At 41.9% G+C, this 21,483-nt stretch overlaps 2 protein-coding genes across 3 annotated transcripts in view; one reads left to right on the top strand and one right to left on the bottom strand.

Annotated features, from left to right (window-relative positions):
• Positions 1 to 584: 584 nt before the first annotated feature.
• On the top strand, positions 585 to 17,995 carry armc2 (armadillo repeat containing 2). Its single transcript, XM_079572223.1, has 18 exons — positions 585 to 745; positions 1,290 to 1,545; positions 1,634 to 1,706; positions 2,114 to 2,273; positions 4,843 to 4,969; positions 8,346 to 8,413; positions 9,123 to 9,230; positions 10,877 to 11,073; positions 11,460 to 11,562; positions 11,716 to 11,930; positions 12,100 to 12,245; positions 13,091 to 13,190; positions 14,233 to 14,533; positions 16,072 to 16,194; positions 16,260 to 16,373; positions 16,697 to 16,829; positions 17,422 to 17,576; positions 17,778 to 17,995. Exons 2-18 carry the CDS (start codon positions 1,328 to 1,330, stop codon positions 17,909 to 17,911), a joined length of 2,475 nt encoding a protein of 824 aa, XP_079428349.1. The 5' UTR covers positions 585 to 745; positions 1,290 to 1,327; the 3' UTR covers positions 17,912 to 17,995.
• A 144-nt stretch (positions 17,996 to 18,139) lies between these two features.
• The window catches only part of sesn1 (sestrin 1), a 51,506-nt gene continuing 48,162 nt past the window's right edge, over positions 18,140 to 21,483 (bottom strand). Inside the window, exons 6-9 of one of the 2 annotated variants that reach the window (XM_079571689.1) lie at positions 21,148 to 21,396; positions 20,874 to 21,064; positions 20,660 to 20,804; positions 18,140 to 20,572 (exon numbers count right to left, since the gene is read on the bottom strand). In XM_079571689.1, the coding sequence (XP_079427815.1) occupies positions 20,486 to 20,572; positions 20,660 to 20,804; positions 20,874 to 21,064; positions 21,148 to 21,396 (672 nt within the window). In that variant the 3' untranslated portion in view covers positions 18,140 to 20,485. The remainder of the gene's footprint in view (positions 20,573 to 20,659; positions 20,805 to 20,873; positions 21,065 to 21,147; positions 21,397 to 21,483) is intronic. The other variant, XM_079571690.1, reaches the window with a different exon arrangement.

Here is a 21,483-nt window from a genome sequence, read left to right as displayed (position 1 = left end):
TAACTGCACTCTTACTTGAGTAGAAAAAAAAGTTACTCTTGAGTAAATTTTTGAGTGGCATAAAATATGAAAACAATCTTCTGGCATTTCCTTTGGAAATACTATGATATTTACATGATTTAATGTTTAGTTTTTCATATTTTATGTCACTATTAAATTGTAAATCACACTTTATGCTCAGTAACTAGGTACTCACAGTACTCCAGTAGCATTTCCCCCAGGTACTATTTTATTTTATATTTTTAAACTCTTAGAAGTAGTACTTTTGGCTACATTTGACTTCTTCTTGAGTACTCTTGAGCTACTCTATCTATCCACCTCTAGGGCGAATACAGAAAAGATAAGCCTAGAGATCATAGATGTCTACGTTTTGAAAGCTTACCTCTTGCTGCAGGTGTTTGTCTACTGAAGTGAGAAATGGCCAACTCTGTTCAGCAAACACTGCAACAAGCACAACAGTACAGAATGGACGCAGATTTTATGCACTCATATTTCCAACTTTCACAACTTTTGGCCATGCTTTTTGTAGATTACTAGGTTCGTCGTTTCTCGCGAGATTCCTCTTCCTGCTCGTTCACGTGATTCAGAAGCGAAGCAGCAGAAGCACGAAAAGTTAGCGGGGAATATTTATTTTATTACCAGTTAAAATGATTGTGTTTTTTACGTGTTAGAAATGCCCTTGTATTGGGACCTGCGTAAAAGGCTCCTCTACCCGCGGACAAGACTTTAAAACAACTGACAGTAAGTTTGTTGCCTGTTTCCCCTCATCGTGTTATTCATTCATTGCAGACGGGAATTGAGTGGAACTAAATGAGGATTTATGAAAAAGCGTCGATACGTGTTTTATTTAGAGTGTTGTTGTTTTTCCACTAAATTTGCGCGTTTTATTAGATGTTTTTTCTTGGGTTTGTTGTGGTTTGCCCGCTCTGTCCAATCTTCCCACGTTGATGTTTCGTTGCTATGGAGACGCCTCGTGAACGCGCACAGAATGTAGAAGCGTCTTTTCTAGCGTTGCTGTAACTCGAGTCAGGAGCCTCAAAAACACACTTTTATTGGAAATATGACTTGTTATTTTATTTGTGTTGCTTGATTAAATAGGACAGGGTACAAACCTATATTTTCTCCATTCACTGCAAAAGCCTACACTTCAATAACCTCCTCTGCTATATCATAAAATGTCATTTTTACTTAATCATAAAGCTAAGAATTATTTATTCCCATTACTATTTTTGTATAGTAATACAAATTTTGACTATATTTGATACAGTATTAAACATCTGAATTTCCAGGCTGTAATTTTAGGAAAAAAGTAGTGACATGGGCCTAAATGGCATCGGCTGGGAAGAAGCCCGAGATCTGCAGTCCTTTCTTCCCACGGAGAAACTCTTCGAGGAAAACCAGTGCCGAGATTGTGAGTGAGGTCCGCCAGTCCCTGAGAGTCCAGTCCACCCAGCGCCCCTTCACTCCCCGAGATGCTCAGCGACAACTCTTTGGGACGAGCTCTGTGCGGGTCAACGCAGTCAATAGGCCCCCATCTGCCTTCAGGTCAGTCATAGTAATGTTCACCTCTCTACCAGCTAGTAATTGTCAACAAATGTTATGAAAGTGATGTTTTTCTTCTTCTATTTTTCAGTCTTCATGCTCAAAACTTTGACTCACCTGACTCCAGACCTGGTTCTGGAACTCGTCTCTCTCCACTTAACCATGTACGTGAATTTGCATTAGTGGTTCGTGGGCAATACATTTTAAGTTATAATCTGTGGCTTGTAGTTCCTTATGATACTTTTCTTCATTTTTAGTATTGTGTTTGGGTATAGGCTTTAGGGTAATACTTATTTTGAATTTTCTACATTTGTCTAAATAAATGATGTTATTATTCACAATTATATAAAGACTTTGTATAGCAATTAAAGGGTACAGTTGTAGTCCCCATATTGTACTTGTTGGCACTGATTTCACTGCCCTATAGCTGTTTGGCCATATTCGACAACGAATCATCAAATATGTTGCTGTCCACTCCAGATCTTGGGACTTAATCATGTGAATTACCACTGTATAAAATGATTGTCCTCTATGCTTAATAAAATAACAAAGGGCTGTGTTTATGTTGTAGAAGCCCAAGTTGCAAGACCCATGTGAGTCTGGAGATCAAGCCCATGTCGTGCCCAAACCCCCGGCGGATCCACTGGAGGTGAGGAGGCCCTTAATCGGACCTCGGGCCCGTCTGCGTCGCGCTGGCTCTCTCCCGATCATGCCCCCTGCCGAGACAGATGGTAAGCCTCCAAATAGGATCAATACATGTGTGTTATGTCCCAAAATGTGTTGTATTAACATCAGAGTCATCAGTTTGATGGCATGTCAGTCATTTGAATGTCCTCAAGCGGTTTGATGCTGTTTTAATTTTAACTTTAAAAAAAAGAAAGTATTCTGTCACTTGTCTCCACTTATTATTGAAGCCAACTGCCCCAGTCTTTTGTAGCCTCTTGTTTCCAGCCCATAGTTTAACATATAAGAGATAACTGGTTAGCTATTCGGCCCCATTCATAGTAATGAGCCTGTGTGGCCTGTAAAATTAGCATGGTTGCTCCATCTCCTCCTACAAAGCATGTTCCTTAAAAGAGCAAAAAGGCGGAAGCCTCGCCCTCGCAGGTCGGCCAGACCGGCTATGAGCCTCCACAGAGCTCCAAAGCTAAAGACTTAGGCTTCAACTTTTTAACCTCTTAACCCCCACCTGAACGGAGCACATTTTCTTCAGTTTGGCTTTACCCATATCTAAAAAGCTTATTGAACAAAGTAATGAAATTATGATACTTACAGGGGTGGGAACTTATAAGTTTACTTCCTCCCACTCCTTTTTGAGTTTTGTAAAGTATTATATGGAAGCATGTGGAAATGTAAATGAAATGAAAGCATATTAAAATTTCGTAAAAGCTGCACGTGTTACTGTAAAAAACGTGTGTATGTAATGTACATGTAATGTCGGAATAAACAATCAATCAATCAATCAATCAATCAATCAATCAAGTGTCAAAAGAGCAGCAAAAGTGAGACAAAAACAAGGATGAAAATGCAACAAAAGAGGGACAATGCAGTAACAGAAAAGTGACAAAAAATGATGAAAATGTGACAAAAAATGACAAAAATGTGTGACGAAAATGCATCAGTTTAGATGAGTTTTGTGAGTCTTAGCTTTCAAATGAGGCGTTGCTCTGGCTTAGGTGTAAGGATGTAACCTTTTAGATTTGGGTGAAGCCGAGCTGGAGAAAATGCACTTGGTTAAGGCGGGGGTTAAGAGGATGATTCTGTTGCACACAAAAACTGCCTAGTGAAAAATATGATACAGCCCAGTGTTGTCACATGAGTCATAGAATTTTGTAGGAAAAAAAGAAACTCTTCGGAGCCAGGCTTTTAAGCAGTGTTAGGGAGGCGCAAGTTCTTCATTGGAATCCTGTTTACAAATTTTCTTTTGGAGTCGCGTTGATATTACAGCAATGTCAGCTCCCCGCCATGAGGACCAAAGATTCAAGACTCAAATTTTTAATTTGTCAAGCCATGTGAATGGTTTGAAGTTATAATATTTCTCTCATCCTTGATTGTGGAGAGGGGAGAGGGGGAAGAGGGGTGGGAGGGAGGGCAAGGCATTCAACTTCCCGATGGCCTGGTGTATGAAACTGTTCTTCAGTCGACTGGAACTGACTCGTAGATTCCGCAGTCTCCTCCCTGAAGGCATTACCTTGAAGAGACTGTGTGATGTCACCTTTGCGACGGGTGGAGTAGATGTCCTTAATAGAGAGGAGAGGGGCTCCACGGATCTTCTCCACTGCTCTGCACTGGAGGCTCTTTCGACAGGAGGTAGTGCTGGCTCTGTGCCACACAGTGATGGAGCTGGTCAGGGTGCTCTCTATAGTCCCTCTGTAGAAGTTGCACATAACAGAGGCTGGGACTCGGGCTCTTCTTAACTTACGGAGAAAGTAGAGACGCTGATTACTTTTCTTGACCAGTGATGTAGTGTGCATGGTCCAGGAGAGCTTCTCTGTGCACTCCACTGCAGCACCGTTGATTGTTAGAGGGGCGTGCAGGACCCGCACTCTTCGAACGTCCACACCAATCTCCTTTGTCTTCTACACATTTAGAGAGAGATTGATCTGTGTGCCAGACTGCTCACCTGACTGTGCTTTCCTCGGCCATTGTTTTATCCCCAAGCCTTGCTGTTACCACTCTGACATCCGGAGTCCCTCTAATATAGAAAAAATATTCACTCCTTTCACATCTACACTCAACCATTCCGCTCTCAATTATTTTATATCAGCTGCCGTTGTATATCTCCTGCTCCGACAGCAGCACTGGAGCCGTTTTCTGAAAGAGAAAATGAATGGATCCATTCACGCGCTGACATTTTACCTGATTTACATTCTCTGTGCTTGGCCTGACTGAAGAAATGCTGCTACTGTTCTCACTGCTCTCTTCAGCCTTTCCCTCGTGACTGATTCTCATTAAAGCAGGGGTTTGACTTGGACAAACTGTTTTATGACGTTATACGGTTAAGCAATTCACTGAGGGCATCGTTAATGTTTTTAGTTAAATACATTTTATTTCCTCCTGTAAGCATATGATTCATTTTGAAAACCGGTGAGTAGGTAGGCCAAAGAAACCAAACATTAGCTGCCACCATGACAGAAGTCCAAGTTTGTAAGTGGTTGTGGATTATGACAATAAATATCTATTATACTTACAGTGGATGGATGCGCTCTTTAGACATAATTTAATTTCCCATGCAATAACGACTTTACTATTTACTGGAATGACTAAAACAAAAGTTAATTTTACTTCTGATTTTTCTAGTGAACGAAAGGCGAAGTCTGAGACCAGAACAAAGGCAGTCATCTGCCAAACAGCGCCTTGTCCCAGACCATGCTGCAGGCCACGGCGGTCCCCTCAGACCTGTCCCAAATACAACTCAAAATGAAAGGTACGCTTTGACTCTCTCCCTCTCTCACCTCTATCTCCTGCTAAGTGTCCCCATCACTAAGAGCTGCTGTATTAATCTTTGCTTGTTGCTCAATGCTTTTTCACGTAATTTATTATTCAACTTAGTATATTTTGTATAAGAAATGAATGAAAGTATTAAGAGCAGTAGTTGCAACAGTAGTTCATATTGTACTAACTGCTTTGACACTTCATTTAAGATTTTCTACCAATGAAGATACAATAGTTTGGCAGCACAAAATGTTGAGTCAGCAAGGTAATCACCTGCATTTATGGTCATTTTGTGAATTGCCCAATTGTCCAAAAGTTTTATTTCAAACTGAAACACAGCCAAAACTGCAGCTGAAGAAATCTAGTTTTTGGACCACTTCAGTTAAAATATGCTGAGAGTCTCTTACTGAAATCCTGCCTGGCCATGCAAAAAATGACTGTTTTACAGCTGCTCTCTGTTTTAATGATGTAACCCGTGGGCATTTTGAAAAGTTTAATGCTTTCGATGCCGTAGCTGTAGCTCCTTTACCTCAATTCAGTAAAAAAAAAAAGTTCTGACAGTTGAATTTATGAAGCCACTCGACTGAGAAAAGCTTGTGCAACGAAGAGGAATCTTTGAGCACGGGACATTGTGATCTTTTTAAGCGTTTCTCCATTTGAAGCTACACTGTGCCCTGTCCTGCGCTGACTTGATGTCAAAGTGCCTCAATCTGTCAACGCAACTGTATCCCATTTTACACCTCCTAAACGCGGTAAGGTCAGATATCTGCGGTCTTTTCTGCTTAGCTCATCAGTTGCTTGTCAGTTGTTGGCCATAAGTCGTGGTGTGAGGTCCGGGGGGCCGGCCGTTTCAATCCATCCACCAATCGATCGGGTAAGGGCTGTGGGGTGTGGAGAAGGGACAGGCCATAAAACACTTTTACAGGAACACTGGCCCATCACCACCACTGTGAAACATCTTTACTCCTTAAGCTGATTTGCTGCGTGAAGTGTTAAATGTACAATTAGAGCAGTTATAAACCATTATGACCGTTGTACTGAATAGTTTGACAGTTTCTCCTCTTAGATTTGAAGCCAGAAAATTGGACGTTCGGATGAGACATGGGAGTGTAGTGACTTGTCTCATATCTTCTCATGGATATATTTAAAATGTGCACTTGAACCTTTCATTTTAAACATAAATTGCAAACAAAACACTACAGAAAGATTGCAATTAGATATTTTATCCATACCAGTGAGCTCTAGCGGATAGTGACCCGGCGATCCTCAATGTGTCAGCTCTTGTATGGGAAGCTTCCAGACTGTTTCCCCTTGGATTTATATTTTGTCATTGCAGCAAACTTCTAGCAAGGCAGCAGGACTCCAGCAAACCGAAGTGAAAATCGGCACGGCACGACATATTAATCTGATGAGTGGGATGAGATTTGAAGATTAGACATCCACTAGATTTCTCTTTCTCCAGTAAGCCGTGGCTTTATAGCTCCAAATGGCTGTCTATTAGATTTGGGTGCCCATCTGGGGTAAGGCTGGCAGCAGAGCGTTTGCGACGGCCGCGCACTGGCCAGGCCTCGCACAGGGATGAGGTCATGTCTCTGAGAACGCCGGATCACACAAAGAGACCTTATTATCGGGCTCTTAATCCTATCATACAAAGACAAAGCCCTGACATCTCCTGCATCATGTCTTAGCCAGCGCTGCCTGCTGCATGTGCCAATAACCTGCACTAAATCCACCGGGTCAGGGGAAGAGCACTACTGCAACCAAGCCATGATGCTAAGAGGTAGCATGTTAATATTGGTTTCCGTCATGATTTCTTAGTATTTAAATTTTTTGTTGTGTTAACAAAAAACAATAATACATTAAATAATACATTAGTTTGAAAAAAGCTTTATTCCCATTGTGCACATAACCTGCAACTATACTAATGCTTGATTAGGAGATAACATTTTGTACTTGAATAAGTTGGGTGACCACCTCGCAAAGTATAAGAGGGACAACTGTATGTGATGTGCTGGAACATAAGTAAATAACCTACAATTTGCAGCAGCTTTTAAATCTGTACTTTAACATTAAAGGGAGAAGATGCAATTTGGGCATTTTTATACCCACTACTGCCACCTCAGGTCTTGCACGTAACTGCAGGTTCTATATTAACTCGTGCATGATGGCACTTCAGACCCAAATTAACAACTTTTTGAGTGACAGTGCAGGATTCTACACATTGTCTGGAAGATGTAGGGGCAGGAAAATACTTAATTTTAACATTTTCAAACTCTGTACAGTCCCTTTAAAGTTCAAACAAACACATGCTCAATACCTGTCACGTCGTACTGTAATGGCTGTAATGTATTGTAATAACCATTAAGAATTGGAATGCAACGGGTCACAACATTCCCAGCAACATAGGACACCCAAAATCACAGATCTTATCTCGATCCTTTAGTCAATATCACACAGTGTTCTTTCTGAGCTCTGATAAAAAAAGGTTTGACATTATTTAAATAGGAGGTCTGGGGAAGGAAGGGCTTAATAGCTATGCAGCACGACCAAAACAGGGACAGGTGGTCAAACTCATGTTCAAACAAGCACTTTTCCGCACTAATTTCCAATATTGGTCAGGCTTACTGTGCTCTGAGTGCTCTGAGAGTGACTGGGAGATTAACCAATCACAGTAAAGCAAGAACTTTTAGAGGCAGCAGTGCACACAAATTGTGATGCAATAAAAAATTGTGATACAGACTCAAGAACAAATAGTTATGTAATTTTTTTGGCATATTGCCCAAGTAATCATTCTCAATAGAAAGAAAACTGTCAACAGTTATATCCATCGGGCACACTTACATTGGAGAGAACACATAAAACACAGACAAATTGTGTTCCCACGGGCAGAGGGGAATGAGGCTGGAAAAAAAGCAGACAGGCAACAGAGCATTTGACAGTGACATGACACCAGTAAAACACAGACATGCACAGTTGGGGCAAGCCACAGCTCAAAGCAGCATGACAAGGGTGTGTGTGTGTGTGTTAGCAGACTGAAGATAGAGACAGAGCACGAGCATTTCCAACCAGAAGAACCACAAAAGTCATCACTTGGTTCCTGTTCTGAGACGAGGCTGCTCTGTTGTTGTGACAAACTGCCACACAACTGTTAGACCGATAGGATCTGCATGTGGTCAAATGTACCTACACTGACAACAAGGGCTTCAGATAACAGCACCTGCACTGAGTTGAGGCCTCCCACCGCTGCTGCAACAGAGACACCTAGTGGCCATGCTGGGAATGAGATATGACTGTTGAACGAACAGATTTTGTTTTCTACACAATTGATGTAGTCTTTAAAATGTACATTATTTTCTGTGTGTCTGCAGAATAACATGTCCATCTAATGCTGACTTGAATGTTACGACCAATGTGGATATAACAAGACCTAAAACAGGTGGGCCCTAGAATCTTTCTGTAAAAGCTCTTATCAGTCTATTTGTCATCGAATGAATCATACAGTCAGGGTATTTTGTTGTCCTTTTGTTTTGACAAATTGTTTGTGTACATAATTTGATAACTGTGTGATTGAAGCCATATTTATCATGAAATACGCTGGATGTGAGACTATTTTCCACTACAACTAGAGTATTTTGATCATCCACCAGTTGGAAATCACTCATGGACATGTGCTAAAAATAACATGTATTCATAGCTTATTTCCTTAAACTTATACTACAAAAATGATTTATTTTCTACCCACATAAGCCCACTTAATGTCAAACTCTGCAGTAACCGAGCAAGCCTTGACTGAACTTGTCCCATGACACGCAATCATGAAATAAAAGACACATTGCTGTTAGCTTGTGCAGCCACAGTTTCCTGCCTCTGAGAACATGCATATCTGAGTACATGTGTGAAAGTGGCAGTGTCTGGGTGCAAAAGTCCATTACTTATTTGCATAACGCAAAAGCTGCCTATTTGGAGACAGATCGGTAACAAATCAGAGGAAGTTGCATCGGCGAGATGACCTTTTCAGTGTGGCATCAAACTTCCTGCTCTTTTATTTTAAGTTGTTGAACTTGTGAACCGTGCATGCTGCTGATGCTGTGGTGTGTGTGAGTGGGCGGTAATTGGCTAACGGTGGATGTGTCTTCTCGTTTCAGATGTGAGGAACAATGACAGCAGACTGTGCACTGAGCAGGATACACAGTCACTGGTCTGGAATAATAGGATTGCTCCTCTTCTGGAACAACTGGAGGGCATAGCCGCAGGTGGAGTGCTAGTGATGAAGGCATTTGGAGACATGCACAAGCATATAGGCCTCATTTTGGCATTAGTTGATAGTATTATTTCTTAATGTAAATGCTGCAATCAAGCAACCTTGTTTTCTTTACATAATGGGGTCTTGCTTCTGAGTCAGATCAGAAATACAGCAAATTACACTTAGCCTACAAATGGCGACATAAAAAATATTATTCCTCAATTTACAACTTTTTACACTTTTTCATATAGACTTGCTAATGATAATGATTCAACAGTATATGTGGTATCCTATTAGTCGCTCCTCAAGCTCTTTCCTAGAACTAGATGTAATTCCTTCCACAGATGAAAACCCTGAAAGTGTTATGCTTGGTGTCCGCATCAAACCGTCTGAGTGAAACTGTAGTCTGGCAGCCATGAAATGAAATCTATGTCTGTAAATATTTTAACATTCTACAAATTTAATGGAAAATTCATTTGAAAGATAAATATTAAATATTTATCAGACCAAGTGGCTGCTGGCTCATGCATAAAACACCTTTTAGATGAGTGGGAAATTGCAGAGCCATGTTTATTGCCAGACTGTAGCCGGGCCTTTTTTAAGGAATGGCCAGAGTCAGTTATTTATACAGGGAAAACATTTATTTCAGCTCAAAAACAAGGAAAGACTCCACCCTTCTCTCTTCCTCTGCGTCCCGTTTGAAGCTTACAGGATCGGGCTGAGCTAGTATAAGGCTTTTTTAAATGCTCTGGGGAAAACATATTAATGTATACAGCTAAATAAAACTGCAGAGATGGAGGACAAGGAAAATAGACTTTTAAGCTGTTTAGGTTTCTGTTCAGTTTCCCACAATGTTAAATCTAATCACAATCGGACATACTTCATTGATTCAAAAGGGAAAATGATGTTTGTTACCGACAAATATCTCAATTATCTTAAGAAAATAAGAAAATAATGTAGGTTCCTGAGCCATCTTCTGTACTCTGTAGTGTAGAACGTTTCACCTCTCTCAAAAGGCTTTGTCAGCTACACTAAAGCTTCTGCTCAGCCCGCAGACTAGATATAGAAGGGGGGAGTTTAGCTTGGCTCAGTCCCTCCCCTGTAATAACAGCTACTCTGAGTCACAATGAAAAAGGAAGGTTGCAATTTAAACCAAAATTCATTAAATATTGTAGAAAAAAATTAGTGGTTATTGCGTCACAGCTAGAAGGTCCCCACTTAAAACATGCACAATACGCTAATCCTCCACTCAAGCAGTCCTGAGTAAACATTTTCTCAAAATATATTCACAGTGCTCTAGCTTTACGCCATTATAAATCATTTTACTTTGGCACTTTACTTTGTTGGATTTTTCTCTCCCACTTTTGTATCAACTTGAGCCTGAGTTCTTAGAAAATTGGGAAATGTTGTTTTTCCACTGGCCAATGATTTTTTTTTTTTTTTTGCGAGAACATACAACCTCAAGTCCCCAGTGCAAATAATAAATCTTGCTTCGGAATAGCCTATTTCACAATACGTGTGTTTTACTTAGTCCCAAACTTGCCAACACTCACAATGAGATGTTTTCTTTTTGGGATATTTGCTCTGGTTTTTGGTTGCACATGCCCTCGCTGTCCAGGATTTGACATGGTGCTTCTTGTGCCTTCGCGATGCCAGGCGGTTCTCCGGGCTCCGAGGCGGTGGAGGAGGACGCCGCGTGTGACCTGTGCGAGCGTCTCCACGGCTCCCTGGCAGCGGCGGACATGCTGGGACGCCGTTGTAAAGCCAGATCCAGGATACTCCGCACACTTTTCCGCCTCATAGACCTCGACTCAGCGCGGCTAAACCTGCAGATCGCCGAGCTCTGCCTCCAAGTGAGTCTTTAGAGGTTCGCGCTCGGGCCTGGGAATATCGCCCATGGCCATTACGATAAATAGCATCTTGAACATGAAGTACAAAATATACAGCCAATTTTACAGCTGCACAGGATTACTTTGTTGAACCACTTCATGCACATTATCATTTTGATGATTTAAATCTTTTATGCCGGTATGGGAGAACATGAGCTGCCTCTCAGTTTTTCAGTCTTGTCAATTGCTCTCAAACTTTAGTGCAGGAAACAGGTGTTACCAACAAAAAAAGTCTTCTAAAGTTCAAGTTATTTTTATTGAAAACCCTGACATGCATTACTCCTAATTTACTCTCTGGCAACTCCCTGGCTTTCCTTGTGTACCATTTGACATCATTTTTTCCCCCGCAGATGCGCGTCAGTGGAAACAACCTCCTGAACATCTGTAAGCTTGTTTTTAAGCTGAGCCGCAGTGAAAGCAACGATGGCCTCTTCCAGGACAACCCTGTCTTAGGTAAACCGTCCCCTGGGTCATGGTGATCCTGCTCTTGACAACGCCCTTTCTTGTGTCTAATGTTCACTCATCGCCTTGTTTTGGTCAATGCGTGACTACAATGTTTTTCCATATATTTCCTTACATTTACATTATACTTTTGAATACCTGTAGATTCGTTGTTTAACATTTTGACGACTGAGGACGTTTGTACGAGCGGAGAGGTGATGCTGTACTGTGTGGGAACTCTGAAGTTTCTTTCTGGGAACGGCACCATCCTCAGACGACTGCTGGACAAAAACTGTATCGGTGTGGCTCACAAACTCATTCAAAGGCTCCATTTTGTAGAGGACGCAAATATGGCCATAGCCGGACACGTCCTTGTACAGGTGAGACGGTACACAAACACTTTTCTAGAAGATCCAGATGTGATGCTGTAGCTATTTTTTTTTTTTTTAGCATGTCAGTCGGTTGTATGAAGGTGGAGAGAAGAGAGGGTTCTTACTGAATAAAGTACCCAGCACTCACAGCCCTCATTTGCTCTTTGTGCATTTTCAGTTGACAGCAATCCTGAGAAACCTGGCAGATCAGTCTGAGTCTCGTTCGCTCTTTGTCTCGTTCGGACTGCTGTCTGAACTCTGTCTGGTGTTACAGCATCACAACAAAGACCAGGACATCTGCACCAATATCTCCAGAATATTCAGGTACTACAGTAACAGTTTAGGCTTTAGTCCGGACCCCAAAGCCTTTTTATCCTCTCAATATTAAAAGTAGTCTGTACAATTTGAATAACATTGAATAAAATGGCAAAATTATTGATTCATTAATCAGTTCTGCTCTGTGCTCATGTTTTAACATTTTCAAAAGCAATAACTGCATATTCTGGACCCTGGACATATGTCGAAAGTTACGAAAGAAAGGTTTGCGGACCTCAAGCTGGTTTAGTTGGGGACCGCTGGTTTAGCCTGATACCTCACATAATATAACAATCTGCTTTGCCCGACCATTTCCATACTCGCTACAAATAAAAAAGACCACCCGTAGTTTTGATTACAGCCTCATTTATTGTAGCATTGTTTCTGCCAATGTCCTGGCATTGTCATCTTGGAATATGCCCGTGCCATCAGGGAAAAAGAAATCCATTGACAGGATAACTTGGTTATTCACGATGTTCTGTCCATCAGCTGATCTCATTCTTTGGGCACATAATGTAATTGAACCTAGATCAGACCAACTGCAGCAACTCCAGATCATAACAATTAGTCAAATCTAAGTGGCCACTTTTTGGGAGGGTCGGGCAGTGTATGTAGAATTTTACTTACTAGGGTTTTTCATTTACAAACGTTACATTTACAAGGCTTACATTTACTTACTGCATTAATTTGTGTCAACTTGTGGATATCAACAGTCAGACTGTTTTATGAACCTTGGCTTTAAACTGTGACTCCATTTCTTGCTTTGTATTATTGGAACATCACTAATGAAAGTCCGCACTACTTATAGCACAGTGGGGCATTCACTGACTTACTTCATCCACTTTCTCTGTTAGTAAACTCTCATCTTACTCGGAGTGCCGCCTCGCGCTGTCCCAGACCCCCGGCTGTTACCAACTATTTTTAGAAGTGCTGAGCCGACACCATCAAAAGCAGGTGAGTTTATTACCCCCTCTGGACCTATGTGCTCCGGGACGTTTACTGGTCACTGATGTAACTCCATTTAACATGTTTACCCCTCAGAGCAGCTTGTTTACGCACAACCCGTCCAAACACTGGACATAGTGAGCATGTTTCTGTTCTGTGTAGCGTGTCCTGACTTGTAATCAAGCGTTCAGACATAATGAAGCTATTAGGGGTGGAATCAAAGAGAGGAAAAACAGAGAAGACATGTCAACGAGAGGTGAAGCTGAGGTCACACACACCGCTGACACATGTGCCTCAGAAGTGTGCGTCGCAAAACACGCAGCTCTTAAACACATACATGCTCCAGCAGGGATATGTAATGAGTAGCCTGTCTCAGGACAAACTGTTCTGGTCCTGAGATAGGTGGCCCTGTTCGTCCAGAGGATGAGTGTGCCCTGGATTGCCTGCTCTGCGTGTTATTTGAGTCAGTGCGTCAGCCAGACACACATGCGGTTATTTTGTCACATAAATGTGGGGAAAAAATAGGCGACCAGAGTTAGGGCAGGGTCAAGTTGGCCTCATCCAAATCGTGTTCCAGTCGTCCATGCTCTCTAAAAGCTACCGAAGTGATGTCTGTCATTGTCATTGATCACTGAAAAATGTAAATATGATAAATCGACTTTTCCACCTATGTTAGGCTTGTCTTGGTTGGCGCTTCCTTCTGTCTGTCCGGGGTAGCGCTAGGGTAGACTGGCAACATACTGTACATTGTTTACCAGCATCAAGTATGAAGTGAATGAACACTTGTCCTCTGTGAAGCGCTTTGGGTTACTTGTCTCTCCGAAAAGCGCCACTCATCTAAGATTTTCTTCCCCTTCCCTGTATCGTATTACTTTGGCCTCTATTAATACTTACAACAGATACACTGGCCTAAAAAGTACATCTTCCTAAATACGAATATGGATGCTTTGGTAATTAAACTGGTGCATCACATCGGTATTGAATTGCAGATTAATTTTATGATATAAATGTGAAATATTATACTAACCCTGTGACCTCACCCACCATCCAGGACCTTGTTGTGCGTCTGCTGTTCACACTCGGAAACATCACGGCCAAAAGTGACGATTCCCGGCTGCAGCTCTTTCAGTGCGAGGGCAGTGTGGACACGCTCCTCCAGATCTACGACAGCTACCAGCAAAGAGACGACAAACAACAACAAAAACAGCCAAAGCCGCCCGGGAGTGGGCAGGAGGCTGACGATGTGCTGGTGAAGCTGGTGAGGGTGCTGGCCAATATGTGCATCCACACCCATGTAGGTCCCGCCCTGGCCGACAACGCAACATTCGTTCAGCTGTTGATAGAAACTCTAGGTAAGAGGAAAATGACATGGTAGGTCTTCATTTTCATATGTTGCCTATGCTGGGGCAACTCCTGCAAAATCCAATGAGCAAATCAAGGCCCACTAGAATGCCATGAATTGATTTTTATTTTGCACACACCTAATTAGGCACATTGAGTTGCCTTGTGTACGAAATGTATGTATGTATAAATAAACATGCCTTTCCTATTTAATCCAAAAAAATCATCTGGTTGTACAAAATTTGACTTTACCAAGATTTTTGAATTCTCATCTTCAGTAAATCTCTGAAGGCTATAAATATCTGCTGCAGTTTTGTACAGTAAGTAAGCAGATAACCACATCCGCGTTGCTGGGAACAAACCTGACTTTGATCTAACAGCGGGGTACCCATGTGTCTTTCCTTCTTCATTTGCCTTACTTTCTGAACTTGTTCTGTACTGTGTGTGACACGTCCTCCTTACCTGCTGTTGAGACGCAGCAGCTGCAGGATGTTCTGTCGGTTTCTGTGTGAAACTCGTCTTTGCGGTCGCTTTGTTTCAGGACATTTTGAACTGAAACACTGAGCATGAGAAAGTGCTGGTTTCATTCTGCACCTTTAGACAGGTTTCCGTGTTCTTGGGCAGATTACAGTGAAACTAAAGGGAACGGTATGTGGAAATATTGTTATTGTGGTATAACTGTGAAATTCAGTCTTAAGCTGTCACATTAAGGTAACAGCGCCAGAGGCAAGTGTAAGTGAATGAAGACGTTTGTGTCAGGAACATATCAATGTTAAAATATTACAGATATACACGTGTGAAATATTTCATACTGATATACTGAGAAAGTTGATATAGCTAATGAGGACACACAGTTCCCCCGAGACGATGAAACAACAACGATGAAAGTGTGGGGTTAAGGCTGATGCACTGTAACGCTGGGCCTATGACAGACAGTGCTTCTTTTATTATACAGACTCGAGTGGGCGGCTTTACATTTAAAACCAGAAATGAAATTGAGATCGTCAGAGGGTGACATTGCGACCGCAGTGTTTCTGACTTATAATCACACAGACATCTGCAGCTATTTCAGGCTCACACCCGCGCTCAGCGCAGTGCCAGGGCTAGTGGAACAGGTCACATTGACCTTTAAATGAGCTTTATCACTGAGCCAACTGTGTCACATACTTTATACTGGGATTCATCCACATAGTGTGAAAGGGCCCGTTTATCATCACTGTGTTACCATATAGATGGGTGTGTCATATCAATCAGCCACAAGGGGCTAACAGGCTGTGTGTACCACTTGAATACAAAACGAGTGTTGTGCATGTTCAAGGAAAGAGCATCTGTTTTGTATCAGCAACCTTAACCTAACAGAAGGGAAAAGGAAAGAGAGGGTAATAAGCAATAGCTAAGTGCAGCATCTATATAATCTATCTTACATGGATTATTATTAATAGTTTTTTTTTAATGAGGCTCTCTGGATTGCACAATGAATAATATGCATGTGATTGTGTTGCACAATTATATTCTCATTCCTAATCTGTCTGTCATATTGTTTCCTCAGAGCTCAGGTGTGTCCAGGAGAGTGAGGAACTGACTGTGAACACTGCTGCTACAATAAACAATCTGTCGTATTACCAACAGCCAAACTCCGCACTTAGAAACTGTCACCTCACCATCGCGAAGTGTAAGAACAAGAAGCATATTGTTTATCCAGCAGAGGGAAAAATCACATTCTTGTGTCTTTTTCAGTGATGATGAAGTTGTTACTCAGCTCCTGTATGGAGGCCGTGCTCGAGGCCACGCGTGTATTTGGGAATCTGACACAGTCCAGCGAAGTTCGAGACTATATTATGCAATCTAAAGGTAAATCGCAATACGTTTGTTGAGAGGAACTAAAGTTTTCAAGTCTGTGCTAAGGAAATAGGAGGGAGAGTAATACAAATGTTCTTGAAGTTACATTGCGTTTACATTTTGGTTCAGACTAAATGTGTCCTCTGCCCATATGACTGTAATAATGCTGAGTGAGAGACTGAATGTGCAGCACTGTACACCTTTATGTTGTGTCTGTTATCTGCAAGGCCAGCTCCTGTCAGTATAAACAAGGCTGCTGACTCAGCGTGGCGCTTCTTATCTTTGGCCCACTTTGTTCCTCCATCACTCACGTCTCTGTGGCTGTGTTTCTCCAGCGCACCAGTTTGTAATCACGCTGCTGGACTCCAAAAGCCCTGAGGTGTGCTTCTCCGCCTGTGGGGTGCTCACCAATCTGGCCTCGGACGTCCCGAACAGGGCGAGTCTGGCTGTGGAGGGGACTGCTGCCAAGTAAGGACGTAGGATGTAGCAAAGATATCAGCACAATAGTGTTATCTGTTACGAATATGAAACAAATACTAAAGTAACCTTGAAAGTGTAATGCTTTGTGCTCTCAAAGAACAGTTTTATAGGGTTATATGAGGTTTCGCTAAAAGCTTTAAACATAGTTGAGCTCTTATTTTGACATGTGACAGCAATACATGACAGAAATTATTGAAATATATTAAATAGAAGAAACATCTTAAATAAGAGTGGTACCAAATAAGATTTTTTTGTGTAACTATCAAAGGACATTGCATTACAGCTTTTACGATGTGATATTTGTGACTATTTTGATTTGATACAGATTAATTGCCCAAGTATATACATTTAAGTGAGTATGAGTAAGTCAGAAAGAGTTAATAAGGCTAATGTTGTTACATAACCCAAGCGTCTTAATGTCAGGAGCTTTGATGCCCCCGCCCTGTGCAAACTGATGGTCCAGTGATGTGGAGCTAATGCTCACAGACCTGCTCCTCATGTGATACCTCTCTCCGGTCATCTGATGGCTGCTTTTTTATCTGTGCGTGTGTGTGTGTGTGTATGTGTGTGTGTACTTCAGACTAATTGACTGCCTCAGAGACTTGGGACAGGGGGACTGGCAGCTCGCGGGACAGCTTTGCCAGGCCTTATGGAACTTGGCCGGGAGCTGTCCCGACTCTTTCCTGGACCGAGAGCAGACAGAAGCCCTCTTGGACATCCTGACTGCATACCTAGGTGTGTGCACTATGTTATTACGCTTACATAACCGAGCAAGGGGGGGGACAAGATAGTCTGCTTTTCTCAGAAGTGGTCCTCGGGGCAAAAAATGTACGATGTCCCACAACAACTACCTGTCAGTGATGTCAGTGATGTACAGAGAACCATGACACATGCTGACTCATGGTTTTACCTCTTTCCTTATTCACTTTTTTTTAGACAAAGACGAGGCTCTGAAATGGATTGAAAACGAAGATTTGAAGGACTATCACGGGGCATGCTGGGAGTTGGAGTTCTTCCCTGTGGCTCAAAAACTGATCAATATTCAATACCCATTATTGCTGAGTAGTTAACCAAACTCACTTGTCAAGTTTACATCTATACTGCAATATGAATCACCTGCAATGTGAACAAAAGTATGAACAATTATGCAAATATGTGACCAGTTACGGATTATTGACTTTGTGCACTTTATCAGATGTATACAGGAAGTAAAGAGGGAAACGAAACTGTTAAAATCTGTTTTTGAGATTGTGGCTTTAGATCCAAAATAAAGTCCAAAAACAGTTTGCTTCTCCGAGCCTTTATTGTTACACAGATATGGGGCCAGGCAGTGCGTTTACAAGGTACATCAAGTAGCCTAAAGTACAGCATTTCAAAAATCACATTGTTATTACACTGAAACAAATCAGAAACGGCACTTCATGTAAAAACCTCCCTCCATTTTCACATCTTAAAACAACCACAATACATCAACGTTTTTAAAAATGTCTAAACAACTTTTTTTTTTGCCAGGCCTATAACAAACAATTGTTCTCTATTTTTCCATCAGGTTGATATGAAAGAGCTGACTGGCTGATAATATTGAGGTTGCTAAATAAAAGTGTTGTTTTCTGACTGATAAAGCCACTGTAATGTAAAGGCAGTTAGGTCAGTGGCGATAGCACTGAGATTTCTGCTGGTGATTGTGTTAATTGTGATGGAAAATACCCTGAAATTCAGACGGATTAGTCTCCTAACTTCCCCCAAGTGAAACAGCTGCAGTTGAACCACGACCTGCTGCTGAGTCATGGTTTCGAGCTTATACAGTAAAGTCACATAAGGTTCTGCACCATCCACAAACTGAGCTGTTGCCCTGAGTCCAGCGCACGGCAGATTATGAGTCTTTATTGTCTCCGAGCTGAGTGTACTTTGTAAAATGAGGTGATGTTTATGATTCGCCGTTTGCATAACAGCATGTGAATAGAACAACACGGTTAGTTCCTATATGTGAAACAGTGCTGATCAGCTTGTGTTCGTGCTGCTGTATCCTGATCTGTATCCACCTTTTCACAAATACAATCTCTTTGATGAAGCAAGAGAGAAAACTACAAATGATACACAACAATTCCATATCATGATTTATTTTTTAAGCTTTTTTAAAGTTTTCATATAAAAAATGTCAGTAACTGACATCAGAAAAAACTATCCACTTTCTCTCAAACCATGTCCAAAGGTACCATTCCTTAGACCACCTTCACTCATTCATCTGCCTCAGTCCACCTCAGAAGAATGCAGTACTGGTTTAGTAAACAAAACATACAGCAGAGGAACATGCCTCTGGATCAAATAAAAAGCTGCTTTTGCATGGGTTAAACTTCCCTCGCAGGGAAATAAGCACAGCTACAACCTTTGCGCTCGACTCAGATCGACCGCAAGTGGCCCTGTGTGGAGCGGTCGTCCCCGATTACGGGAACCCACTCCCAAAGAGTCTCTGCTCACCAAGAGCACTTCTTATATGTTTTTACAGAAAACATGAGAGGTATTCATTTACTGGTAAATTCACAATCAGAAGCTTTGAAAGTATCGGGGGACCAGGCAGTGGGGATAAGCGGAAGACAGAAATGTGTCCCTTGGACACCTCAGATAACATGAGCAAATCCTCTCACAAAACCTGGTGAACTTTCTTTTGATTAGGCTTTTTACCATTATCAGAAAAACAAACATCATTAACAAATGATATAGTTATATCACAATTACAGAGCTACAGCAGAAGCAAGAAGTTTCCTTCAAAGTGCCTCGCTTTCTTGACACATGAAATTTGTAGACAAACTTTTCTCACCATTATTTCTGTGAAATGCACACATTCATCCACACGAGTCACATTCACACAAACTCTGGGCTCAACAGTGTTCTTTGAGTTTTTCCTCAGATTAGCTTACATTGACATTTGAGATTTGGATCAGGGTTCAGGAGAGATGGGCTAATGCTTTATCTCTGAATAGATAGGGTTGTAAGGGGCAAATAGGGGTTTGGGATTTTTTAGGTCAATATGACCCTGGAGGAAACAACATGGGAGCAGCAGCACCAGCACATAAGCACACTGTGCTGGAGAGTTCAGGCACATTACCATCATCCACAGTAATGCTTCTGGCTGTTACTGCTAACAGTAGCCACATCCACAACATCTCTCTCAAAACACAATGAAATAAAAGAAACTAAACATCAAACAGTGACACAAAATCAAAGTGCAGGCTGGTTGTGGCTGCACAGTTTACATAGACTTTCTGTGGGCCATGTCTCTGTCAGAGACAGCGAGTTGGCAACCAGTGTGTTGTATGTTGAAATACTGAAATGTCTTTCTGGATGCGTCTGGTGTCAGTGCTGTGGCCTGGCACATTCTCCTCAGTGGAGGAGGCTGACCCAGGCTGCCCTCTCCTGTTCAGGTTTGGCACTGCAGGCTACACAAACTAGGTCTGGGAGTTTTCTTTGAGATGAATCTTCTTTGTTCTTCTTTTCAACAACGATCCAACACCAAATGAGCATCGTCACAACGTAGGGCTTCTCACATATATGTTTGCTGGACTCAGCCAGCATATGATTCTCCCAAAACGAACAACAACAATGACAGTAAAAAAAAAGACAATGATAAAAACGCCAAAAGCACTTCATGTCATGTAGCGGGTGATCGCTCTCAGAGCGTATAACAGTTCAGCTTGCATTCGCGCTTCCATAAGAAGCAGATTAACGTGGACCTGGAGGGCACACAGAAAAGTTACATGTTAATTTTATTCTCTTGTCATTATACCATTTAATTAATTATATAATGCTCAGGATATTACCTTTTCGGAGTGCTGGAACTGCCTCCAAAAACTCTCATACATTCGTTTGGTGGTTTTTTCAGGACTGCATACCATGGTCTTTATGTAAATCTTAAAGCTACGGTCCAAAAGTTGGTTTATTTCCCCATAGTCGTAGTCATCATATCTAAAAAACAAGCACTGTAAGAAACGGTACATAATGATAGACTTGATTAATCTGTAAAGGCACACCGACCTGATGCCAAACATGCAGTGGATATAGTTCCAGATGGCACGGCGCAGCATGCTGGTGTCCACATCTTTGTGAGTGGCCATGGTGTTGTAGGTCAGGTTGTAGGCAATCTGAAACTTCTCATCCAGCATCTGACCCACATCCGGATAGAGCCGATTTACCAGAGAGTAGCCGTGATCCTCCCAACTGTAGTCCTAAATAGTGAAAGCACAGATAGAACCTTATTGATACAACCATGGATTGAATATACAGCGTTTCTATGTACGGGTCAACATACTTGGACTCTGAAGGTGGGCACGTGCTCCCCTCCTCTGGAGAAGTCCTTGTAGCCATAGCTGGGATCTTCAAAGTGCCGTGAGATGTCTCTGGATGGGACACACTCCTCGTCCTCAGCGGTGACCACCAACATACTCTCGGTTTTCTCACGCTCGAAACGAGTCGCCATTTCTTCCTGGGTCGCCTCCTCATCACACTCCTGCAACTGCTTCATCCGCTCCATCAGCACCTCCACCTCGCCATTCAGATCCTACACACCCATAAACGACAGGTTAAACATCTTACCATGAACAAAAGTTAAATTACAAATAAAAAAATTTGGTTCAAACATGGCTCA

This window comes from Gobius niger (assembly GCF_951799975.1).
Source record: "Gobius niger genome assembly, chromosome: 15".
Classification (NCBI taxonomy): Eukaryota; Metazoa; Chordata; class Actinopteri; order Gobiiformes; family Gobiidae; genus Gobius; species Gobius niger.
Note: the sequence above shows the minus strand (reverse complement) of the source record. Positions and strands in the feature narration are given on the sequence as shown.

Excerpts from the sequence above, each read along its gene's own strand:
- armc2 (XM_079572223.1), top strand. The coding sequence starts at position 1,328 with ATGGCATCGGCTGGGAAGAAGCCCGAGATCTGCAGTCCTTTCTTCCCA. Across the intron at positions 9,231-10,876 it reads ACTGGAGGGCATAGCCGCAG|GCGGTTCTCCGGGCTCCGAG; the intron begins GTGGAGTGCTAG and ends TCGCGATGCCAG. Across the intron at positions 14,534-16,071 it reads GCTGTTGATAGAAACTCTAG|AGCTCAGGTGTGTCCAGGAG; the intron begins GTAAGAGGAAAA and ends TTGTTTCCTCAG.